The following is a 12,207-nucleotide window of genomic DNA, read 5'->3' on the forward strand; positions in this document are numbered from 1 at the left end:
TGGTTGCAGATTTACTACAAACCAAATGCATTGAGATGAACGCAACTAACATAATGTAACAATTTTACACACTAGATCTTTGTGTTAGATCTATTATTATAGTTTTAGTTGAATTAAGTATTATGTATTTTGTATGATAAAAGCATTTTTCACATTTTTGGTCCACTCTCTAATAATATTTGCTTTGAATTTGATAAATACCAGTATCCGATTTCATTTAGACTTGTAGAAAGAAGTACCTTTTTTACTACATTTGTTTTGGTAAATAATTAAGTAGGTAATGCATTTGTGAAATCTTGTAGTAACTTACACTACACTACTGCTAGCAACATGTATCTCTAATGATGCATTAAATGTGTCTGTAATATTGCTAGAAATGATTAAAGAAAGAAAAACTGATATACGATGTTAGTCCACTGTTACACTGTTACACAGTTGTGTCCACCCTGCTGAAAAATCCAGCTCTCAATCAGCTTTTGCTGCCAGCTGGTTTCAGATGGTCTATGATGGTCAAGGTGGAGGAAAATCTAGTTGTTCATTCAGACAAAAACATACCATATACTAGTAAGCTAGCTTGTAAACTATTAGCTATCAGCTTGACCAGCATGGTGTATATTGCATTTGATGATTTTGGTCATGCTTGTTAACCATAGGGTGGAAGTCACAAGACCATGATAAATATGATTTATTGCCCATGATAAATATGATATAACAATACTGTGATTCTGCGATATATGACAAGACGATTCTCTGTGATACATCACGACCTTTGTGTTACTAAAGAGGATAAATGCTCCTATTCACTCCTAGATGAGTAAATACCTGGAATTAAGGATTTATTGGTGTCAGATTAAGAGAATTTGACATGCAATGTTCTTCACCGCAGGCTAAATTAAACCCTATTTATTTGACTAACGCCACCATGTAGAGTAACAAAGTTGTAACTTTAGTAAATCAAATTAATGGCAGGGTGAGTCTTAGAGAGTTTAGAGTGACTGTGCTTTAGTAAAATATTTGACACCAATTATTGGTAATGTATCGCAAACTAAAATGATTAAATATATCGCAACATTGATATTTTGTCCCACCTTTATTCCTGAGGCGATGTGGACATTAAGATCCTCTGTGATCACTGATGCAATCCACACACTTACCAGTGCTGCACAATGTTATGTAATTCCACAGGCAGAATGAATCAAATCATTACAGCAATTAATCAGCTCTCCATATCAGCCAGACACGACTATTCCACTGTAATGACAAAAGTCCCAAATATTTCCGTCCATGTAATCTCAGCTCCAGCAGAACCGTACGCCGGGACCTGGCTAATCGAGTTCTGATTCCAATACTGGCAGTGAGATCAGCAATGGGCTTCACAGAAGCATCTGGCTGTGAAATTCTCATCGCACAGCTCAGCGTTTTATCTTATTATGAAATACTGTAAGATTTATGATAAAGCAGAAAGGTGTGAGGCGCCATCATCATATCTGCTCGTAAATACATAACGCACGGCACTGGAACATGCAGGTATTACTTGGTTAGCTTGCTGTTAAAGAGACATTTTATTTATTTAAGTGGCGTCATGGAAGATTTGTAGATGTTACTGGAACGACAGACATTATTGGTTCAATTAAGCTTGTGTTATTCATTTAGGAAATTATATTACATTTATTGCAGTCGAGAGGCTGCGACTGAGGCATTTCTCATGAATTAGGATTTGTGTGTATCATAAAATTAAGCGATGTTGTAACAGAATGACCTCTAATTGTGCTCTGGCCCTCCTCATTGATTTCAGCTTCTTTGAGGAGTAATCACTGATTGGGGATGGCTTCAGGCAATAGTGGAATAGCATTGCTTTTAGCAGTTTCTGGTACTTACTGTTATGATGAAATGTAAAACCTTGTAGTGGAACCTACAGGAATCCTCTGTTTTATATTTTACCTATTTTAGATATTGTTCTACATTCGCTACAAAATAAGTGGTTTGTTGAGAAATACTGTAGAAGAATCCAAATAAGAGAATTAAAACCAAAGGACAATACAAGAACAATTAAAGTACAGCTGCTATGTCTAAATATTTTAATCATTCGTAATAGTTAAAGATTCATTGCTCATTAAAATTAATGTATAAATGTATCAATATGCTGTTTCATTCGTAACATCAGTGGCATAAAATGGACTTAAATTGACCATATTATCATTAATGACGATTATTTCTGGGACGGTATGTAAAAAAAAAATATTGTGACAGGCCTAGTTACCACATGTGTAGACATGTGCATAAAGTGCCGTTAGTCATGATATAGATCTGAGGTCATATCCCCTAGACCTAATGTGTAGTGTTATCCAAATGGGATTCGTTTCTTAGGGGGTCCTGGGGTAATTTTATTCCCGTCCGGAACGACCATCTACATGTTTTTCTCAGACGTCCTCTGAGTAAATTACAGGCTGAATTACCTACTGTTTTTCGCTGAACTCCGTGGTCCCCTGGTAATTTTAGTACCATCCAGATGCACATCTCTAAAGTTCGTCTTTTCACTTTTAATAAAATAACTATTTGTTCACTGCCACGCACCGTAATTACACTTTGGAGGAGCTACTGAACACGATGTCATGTGATCGAGAAAGCCAAAAAACTCACTGGTCCTCCTGTGTTTTCGATTGCAGTCCGGATGCAAGAGTTTTATCACTGACTAGGAGAAGTGTAAAATATCCCCTGAGAAAATAATCCTGTCCGGATTGGGCTTTATTTGCTAATTATCCTAATGTACTGTAAATTTCCTTTTAAGGCTATAACTATTGATTGCTATTGACTATTGGTACTTTTGATTTTAGAAAATATTTACAGATATGAACTGATAACATCTTATATCTATTATAGTATTAATATATTTAAACACAAAATGAGCTCTAATATTATTTTGGCCTGTTTAATTGGTTCTATGTCTTCTATGTCTTTGTCTCTGACATTTATTAGCTGAGTGATACAGCAACATCACTACAAGTGAGAGAACCCTGTGTATTGATGTGGTAGAGTAATATTTCACAAATATCAGTTTTACACAAATATGACTCACAGTTCTCATAATCATTATCCTGCACCGATTCTCCATAGTCCAACTGAGTGGATCATCAACATGATTTTGAACTGTTATATTAATGTAAAAATGCTACATAATTCTGCTTTGAATCAACTCATTGTCATTGCGGTGAAAAAGCCCCTTGCTCTTATTAAGCCGCAGTTCTTGTGTTAAGGGCCACTGCTCTTATTTCTTGATTAAATTGTCATGTCTGTGGTTCCTCAGACCCCTGTTCAGGGAGTCTGTATTCCCTGAGTTCAGCAGCGCACGCTATTGCACTTTTGGAGGTGGATGAGGAAATTTTCAGCCTCGTCCAGTTCTTACTGTGTCTGTTTGCACTGCTTCAGTTCAATATAGTAGCAGCTGAAAGAAGAGGAGGAGGGGCAGTTGAGACTAAAGCTGAGCAATATAATGATATTTTATTGCATTGTGATAAAATATTATGTATATTATTATTATTAGATATTATTAGATATAATTAGATATTATTAGATTTTAGTGAATACTGATCAACTTTATGGTTAATTTTAGTGCAATTAATCTTGTTTAACTACACTTGTACTACTACTTGTACTAAATATGGAGGAGCATCTGCATCTACTGGTACATACTGGTCTACCTGTCAGAATATTATATTGTATATTGTAAAAATGTCTTTGAATATCATGATATTCCTTATTGATATTCTTGATTTCAGAAGAAACGATGGACAAGACGGTGTCTGTTTTTGATATATTGTGTATTTATTGATGTTCTGATAGGAAGTATTACACTGTTACAAATGAATTCACATATTATTATTGCTATAACATTAGACCTGGTTGTATGAGACAGAAACATTTTGTCGGATTACCTGTATTTATTATATTATATAATAGTTCAGTAGAGTAAGGCAGAGAGAGGCAGTGTGAGGTAGAGTGAAACAGATTAAGGCAGACCGAGATAAAGTCTCACAGTAACAGGTAGAGTAAGGTAAGGAAAGGTAAAGTAAGGCATAGTGAAGTACAGCAAGGTAGACTGAAGAAGAGTGAGGTAGAGGTCCACAGTGAATGCTCACACACCAAACTACTTCTTAGCCTAACAAAAATACAGTTATAAGAAAAAGCATGTGAACTCTTTGGGATTACTCGGATTTCTGCATAAATTGGTCATTAAATGTCATGTTCTGATCTTTATCTAAGTCACAACAATAGACAAACACAGTCTGCTTAAACTAATACCACGCAAAAATGATATATGTTTGCATGTTTTTTTTTTAACACAACATGTTTACATTCACAGTGCAGGTTGGAAAAGTATGTGAACCCCTAGGCTAATGACTTTTCTAAAAGCTAATAGGAGCCAGGAGTCAGCCAACCTGGATTCCAATCAATGTGAGATAGAGATTGGATGTGTTGTAGGGGTGGGAATCGTTTACTATCTCACGATTCGATTCGATTCCGATTTTGGGGGCCACGATTCGATTCAAAATCGATTTTTGATTCAAAACGATTTGAATTATAAAAATTTCTGCTTCTGGCTTATGAATCTTATTGAAAAAAAACCCTCCATAATATACACTGGTCCTGGAGCAGGTAATGTGTTACAAAAACAATAAAATGTGCAGGAATGTGGGTCCTCGGTGACAGAGGAATCACTGGGATATCACAATGACGTTAATGAACAATAAATAAATAATAAATAACACTGCTTTATTACCAGGCTACTAGCGGTGGTGTGTAGGTGACGCTGCTGGGCTGATGTGATGATAGCAGTGAAGCGCTAAAGTTCAGGAGCAGCTGCTGATTAACTAGTTAACTTTAAGGTCGTTGTATTTCTTCAGAAAGGGGGCAGGAGGTGGAGAAATTAATTCATATTGTCCATTCCTTAATTCCTCTGTGATGAGGAGCTGAAATTAGCTCTGATTAGCTTATTGTTATTTTTCCGTTCCGCCTTAAATGCTGCAGCCCGCTGCCACCTGTAGCGTTATTTAAGGTGGAACTGGAAAGTTAGCTAGTTAGCTAGCTAACAGTTACTGAAACTAACTACTAGCGATCTTTTTTATGCTAAACATTGAAACTACACGTTAATCTAAGGTAATATAGTGCTTGTTCTGCCATCTTACCGGTGATTCTCAAACAGCTACGCTCTGTGTGTGTCTGGAAGATCTCCGTTTGAAGGGACAAGCCCTATCCCCAGGGTTGCCAGGTCCAACAAAAATACCCAGCCCAAAATCAGTCTAAAACCCGCCCCTCAGAATCGATTTTGGGACATTTTAAATCGATTCTGAATCGTAGTAAATGAGAATCAAGATTCTTATGTGAATCGATTTTTTGGCACACCTCTAATGTGTTGGTCAAAGCTGCCCTACCCTATAAAAACACACACCCGTTTTGAATTTGCTGTTCTTAAGAAGCATTGCGTGATGTGAATCATGCATCACACAAAAGAGCTCTCAGAAGACCTATGTTCAAGAATTGTTGACTTGCATGAAGCTGGAAAGGGTTACAAAAGTATCTTTAAAAGTCTTGATGTTCATGTGTCCACGGTGAGACAGAAAGTCTACAAATGAACAAAGATCAGCACTGTTCCTACTCTCCCTAGGTGTGGTTGTCCTGTAAAGATGACTGCAAGAGCGCAGAGCAGAATGATCAATGAGGTGAGGAAGAATCCTAGAGTCATCTAAAGACTTACAGAAATCTCTGGCACATGCTAACATTTTTCTTGACAAATCCACAATAAGGAACTGGCAGGTACTGGCAAAATGTACTGTGGACAGATGAAACCAAAATAGAGTTGTTTGGAAGGAACACACAACACTGTGTGGTGAAAAAAGGCACAACACACCATCATCAAAAACTCATCATCCAACTATGAAACATGGTGGAGGGGCATCATGGTTTGCGGCTGCTTTGCTGCCTCAGGGCCTGGACGAATTGCCGTCATCAACGGAAAAATGAATTCCCAAGTTTACTAAGACATTTTGCAGGAAAACTTAAGACCATCTGTCTGCAAGCTGAAGCTCAACAGAGGATGGATGATGCAACAGAACAGAAGAAAATACTGGCTTCAACAGAAGAAAATACTGGACCTTCTGGAGAGTCCTGACCTCCTGAACCCAACTGAGATGCTGTGGCATCATGACTTCAAGAGAGCGATTCACACCAGATAACCCAAGAATATTGCTGAACTGAACCAGTTTAGTGAAGAGGAATAATCTAAAATTCCTCCTGACTGTTCTGCAGGTCTGATCTGCAACTACAGGAACTGTTTGGTTTCTGCTGCCAAAGGAGGATGAACCAGTTATTAAATCCAAAGGTTCAGATTCTTTTTCAACCCCACACTGTGAATGCTGACATGTTGTGTTCACTAAAACGATGCAAACATTTTATTTTTTTGTGTGGTATTCGTTTAAGCAGACTGTGTTTGTCTATTGTTGTGACTTTTTTAAAATCCTTGATTTGAGAAGTAACAATTGAAGTAAATGTCCTGACCACTAAACTACACCAAACTACTTCTTAACCTAGCAAAAATAAGTTCAGCCAAACCAAGTGCCCAAAAACCTTTGAGAAGTTTAAGTTAATTTACCGCATTTCACATAGATTTCGGCATTGCATGTTTTTTTTGTACATATTGAACATGCATAGTCCCAATACTTTTGTCCACAGTATGAATAATGTCCACAGGCCTCCTCTGATTACTCTGGATCTGTCTAATTGTTGGTTTGTTTTGTTATTATGCTCGCTAATACGCTAGCTGATGCAGAATTACCTCAGCGATTAGCTGGCGCTCCATCCTAAACCCACCCGCATGTGTGAATGTGTGATCGCTGCGTCAATTTAAACCCCGCTGCGGGATGATGTACTGTCCTACTCCCTCGTTCGAACACAAACTGGACTAGAGTAAGATATGGGAGGGCTATTAGACAAGGGTGAACACTTTTACCCTTGGACACTGGCTGGCTGTAGGAGGCAAGTAGTGTGAAATGATCTTTATCACACCACAGTTACTGCTAATGCCACTCATCTGAGCTGCATACAGATTAGTAGCCCCCGACTCACGCCACGTATCCAGGCCGCAAACACGCACACGTTCGTCGACGTGACTCCATTAGCATCCGCGTTAAATCAAAACACTAATTAATCTGCTGTATTGTTTCACAGTGAGCAGCACAACTCAGATTCCTCCTAGAGAAAAGGACGCAGCTCAGAGAAGCTGTGCTAAATTTGATACGCCAGCGATAAGCCTCCACACAGAAGACTCCAGTCCACCCACTCAGCATGTGATTCACATAACCACTCTCATGTTGTACATATGAGGAGGAAACAGTGTGGGCTTGGACATGGCTTACTGGTTTTTGGAATGGAGGCTTGTTCTCTGAGGGCCTGCCGTGCTTTGTGCTAATGGTTAGAAGATGTAGCAATAGGCCATCTCACCATCCCAGTAAGAGACACGCCCACAAAGCCCTCAGCAGATACTGAAACAGATGAGCGAAAAAATACAATACAATACAATACAGAGTTCTTGGAAAGATCTTTAATTAGGGTATAGTAGGGCTGAGCGATATATCATTTAAGCATTGTCATCGCTATGTGACGTGCGATGTCACTTAAGGGAATTAAATCATTGCAACGTCATGTTGCAATGTTTTGTTTCGTGACTCAAGAATAGATACACAGCGCTGTCTCTGTGTCTGACTAAGTGACAGGCTGTGGCTGCCTGAGAAGTGCAAGGGTTGGGGCAGGAGTCAACACGAGGTAACCGCATGGCCTCCATCCACATGGTTGGCCAAGTGCTTGTAAACGCTTATGTCAAAAGCTGTCCACCTCAGTCCAGCACAGTTTTGCGCAGATTTTTACAGTTACAGCCGAATTCACGCTTTTAATCCCCGAAAAACGCTCTTATCTACCTTTTAAAAAGCCATTTAAATGCCTGATTAAAGGGCTGATTACTGTTGTTTTGCTGTTTTCCTCTGATTTTGAGTGCTCGGGTTGACTCTTGAGTGGTCCGAATGTGAGACAGAGCTAGTGTCGTTTTTCTACCATTTGATGTTCATTCAGATTTTTTTCCGACCACATTCGATGATGATGTTTCCCCTCTGTCCTTCCACTTTTTAGGACTGCGTTGGTCAGTAATTAACCCAATTTTAGTAGTCTAGATTAGCAATCTACTTTTCTCTACTTAATGCATGCTAATAATTTGACCTCGAAACATATGAACATCTTTTTCACGACCACAGGATTAGCCTTTCCATATGGTTTGCAAAATTGTTATCTGATTCAGACCAGAGCAAGCCATCATCTACAGGTATGAAAACGCCCTATTTGATCACTCCAGCTTCCAGTTTTCTAGCATGTTTCCATTTTTACGTTCTCTTTAAAAGTGAACAGTATATATGATCAAAAGCCTTATTACATCTATTTTTAATCTTCTTCTTCCCAAACTAGTCCCCCATCATTGTGATTCCAAAACTGATTCTGAGACTGACTTCCCAAAAATCTGCTCTATGGTGCCACTCCCCAACCCCTCACCCCTTTAGGTATCTAAACCAAATACCCCACCCCCCTCCATTCCCCCCTCCTCATTTTGCATGCATGGTGATTGCGGCTGAATTTTAATGGTAATTATGCAATGCTCCTTTGATGTTGTTGAAAGATTTTCACCCCCCCCCTCGACTGCAGTGTAAGCACTTCTCTCTATCTTGCCGAGCTCCAACAGCGCTCATTCTTCCTCTCTCCGTCTTCCTCTCTGTTTCTCCCTCTTCGTTTCTCACCAACGACTCATCTATCACTTCTCCTCGCCTTCATCTCCCCTCAGTGTGTACACCTTTCTGCACATCAGCCCAATGGCAGCTGATTAGAAGCACGTTAATGGAATTGAATATGGTGATTAGCCGTCCCGGGAATAGGAACAACAAACTCTATCTCACAAATGCTGCTGTGCCTGAGCTCGCAGCTGCTTAGACCCCCCAACCCCCCATCCCCCCCCTTTTACACTCAGTCTTGTGATCCTATGATTTGATAAGCAGCGCTGTATATTAGAATATGCAGGGATTGAGTGTCTTTCTGGGGATTGGGGGAAGGGGGTTATCTGTGGAATTGGGTCATATGGGTGATAGGTCTAGGGATGGTTCATCTGCTAAAGGCTAATGGTAACAGCTGCCTTGTGCTGCTGATCCAGGGTCAGCTAGACTCTCCTGATTCTCAGCAGATTGTCTAATAATGCTTGAGCTAACAGTTCATCGATCAAACTCAACCAAAGACCAAGAATACATTCTTTCACTACACACAGCTCCTGGGCCTACCACTTGGGGCAGGAAAGAAGAAAAAGGTGTAGATTCCCAGAAACTTTACTAGTACTAGTACTAGTACTAGTGGATAACCCCATTTCTACTTACCTAAATCTTGTAATATTACTTTATTGCTTTAGTCTTTCACTTCAGATATATCCAGAAATGCATGTAAAAAGTGTATCTTTAAGGTTGGCTCAAAACCAGGAGAAAAAAATCACCTCCAACTCCCAAAATTTCAAAAACACATTCTTTCATAGACCCCAGGGGATACTTAGAGTGGAAAGCAGAAAGAAAATGTTGATTCCCAAAAGCTCTCCAGCTGTTAGTTATCCAGTGGGTGGTATAGCATAGTGGATAACACCACTTATCAGGTCTCATTCCACTTAGCCAAATCCTGTAGTATTACATTCACACTCTAATTGTAATAGTACTTCTTCAATTCACATGTATTTTATCAGCCAGTCCAAAAAATACATGTGTAAAGTGTTCTTTAAGGTTGGATCAAAACATTAAAAAAAATCACTTCCCACTAGAGAGGTAGTACAGAAAGAAACAGATTCTCCATCAAACATCAAAAATGGATTTTTTTTAAAAACCTGATGATGCTTAAGAGGGTCGTATAGCATAGTGGATTACACCATTACACCTCTTACCTGGTCTTTTTCCACAGAACATTTTTTCACTGTAATATTGTGTGCATTTAAGATACTGGTTTTATACCTTTTAGCTTGTCCAGAAATGCATGTGTAAAGTGTGTCTTTTGAAGGTGGCTTAAACACAACAAAATCAATGCAATGCAATGGCTACAGTAGTTCTACATTAGATTTATAGTTTCATTATTTTCTGTTAAAGTGGCAGTCTGTATTATTTTGTTTGTAAACTGAAAGCAGAAGCATTTCTGAGTGAAAAAGGGAAAAAATATTGTGTTTAATGGTACCAGTGTTCTGAAACGACCATCCCTGCTAAGCCTAATGTATTAATTCTAAAAACTGCCGTGTCAGGACGCTTTTCGCGGGACTCTGGTGAAGATATCACAGGGAAAATGTGTACCAAAATGCGTCACAGCAAACCATGGAAGAATGCTCTTCCCATTGGTCAGACATACACCCGAACATCCCTTTCAGACAGCTTCCTCTTGCGTCCACAGTTGATCCTGTTGGATGTGGTTCGTCTTTCTTGGTGGTATGTTGACATTGCTGACATATGCTGACTCTTACCCTGCTAATTGAACCTTCACTCTTCTCTTGCTGGTGCAATGTACAATTAATGAAGATTGACCACCAGGCTGCTCCAATTTAGCCATGAAACCTTCCACACTAAAATGACAGTTGTTTCAGTTTCATTGTCCAACCCCTTTATCTGAGGTGTGAGCAAGAATGTTAAAGGTAATGTGGCAATAAATGAATGTGTATAAGTGTGTTATTATACACAACAGATGTAACATAGGATTTCTAAAGGTCAAAAGTTACAAAGATTCTCATTAATATTACAATCATTTTTTTATCAGCACCATATTTCAATAGAACTGAAGCTTCTCTCCCAAGCGCAAGTGCAGAAATGACGGTGTAAAACAGGGCTGGCAGGGGTGGGGCTGTGACAGATTACCTCGCACCGGCCTATATTTAGTCCCCCTCCCTCTTGGCCCCTGCCAAACAGCTGGCATTTCCATCTCAGCTGAGCGACTTGAATGTGCTGGTGCTAGTGCTCTGTAAAGCAGAGCACCGATGTTTGTAGCCGGGTGGTGGGTGGGAGCAGGTTCCTCCTGAGTTCCTCCTGGTTCCTGTCCGAACCAAGATGGAGGCCGAGGAGATGGTGATCCAGCTGCCGGGGCGTTCCAGTTCGCCCAACGGCTGCGGGCAGACCACGGTGCTCCGGCACAAAGAGGTTCACCACTTCTTCTTTGTCCCCTTCAGGGAACAGCCTATCTACAGCACGCGGGCGCACGTCTTCCAGATCGACCCCAGCACCAAGAAGAACTGGGTGCCCACCAGCAAGCACGCCGTCACTGTCTCCTACTTCTACGACAGCACCAGGAATGTGTACAGGATCATAAGCCTGGATGGGGCAAAGGTAAGACACTGTGCTTGAAAGATGGCCTCTGTTTTGCAGTGTTGTGGTGTGTTGTGTTGTATTGATCCTGCTTGGGAAGGATCAAAAAGGAAAGCAAATCTCAGCAACTTTAGGATCTTAGGATATATGGTGGTTTACATTAGAAGCCTAAAGCTGGTTTAGCTTTTGATGACGTCGGATTTAAACGGCACACTGTCTTAAACATGTCAAGCATAATTCCCAAGACATTTAGGTAGACAGACTGGGAGTAGGACTGAAGGATGCAGTGACCTAAAGATCCGAGAGAGGTCCAAAAATCCATTTTCACACAAGCAAGTATTGCTAATGTCTTTTTTTACTGTGTAATTAGATTTAATGTAGTGATGCACTGAAATGAAAATTTGGGCTGAAACCAATTTTTTTTTAATTAAATGTTCACCATTAAATAAATGAAATAGCCTTTTGAAATTTAAAAAGATTTATTGCACATACCAACAAAACACAATACCTTTAACCTTTAGCAACAATATTCTATCTGTGAATGTTCTCCAGCAGCGTTATTTTCGTCATATATTTACTTCAGTGGTCCTATTCTAATCATAAATTTACCTCAGCACTACTCTTAGAGCGAACCCCATTGTGTTACATTGCAGCATTCACCGTCATGCCAACCAAAGTCACTTCATTGATTGCATTGCTTTGGGCCTATTTTTTGCTCTCCAGTCTTGCATCACAATCCCTTAAGGGCGGCGATCCTGATTAGAATTTGAATAGCGCTCCTGTTCCGCACGGTGGTGAGCGGAATACA

At 39.7% G+C, this 12,207-nt stretch overlaps 1 protein-coding gene across 2 annotated transcripts in view; it reads left to right on the plus strand.

The window, feature by feature from the left end:
- Window positions 1-12,207, plus strand: part of homer1b (homer scaffold protein 1b) — a 51,348-nt gene that overhangs the window by 1,334 nt on the left and 37,807 nt on the right. Inside the window, exon 2 of one of the 2 annotated variants that reach the window (XM_007243942.4) lies at window positions 11,264-11,420. In XM_007243942.4, coding sequence (XP_007244004.3) covers window positions 11,264-11,420 — 157 coding nt within the window. Of the gene's footprint in view, window positions 1-10,996; window positions 11,421-12,207 lie in introns of those variants that run through there. The other variant, XM_007243941.4, reaches the window with a different exon arrangement.

Source organism: Astyanax mexicanus, chromosome 22 (assembly GCF_023375975.1).
Source record: "Astyanax mexicanus isolate ESR-SI-001 chromosome 22, AstMex3_surface, whole genome shotgun sequence".
Taxonomy (NCBI): Eukaryota; Metazoa; Chordata; class Actinopteri; order Characiformes; family Acestrorhamphidae; genus Astyanax; species Astyanax mexicanus.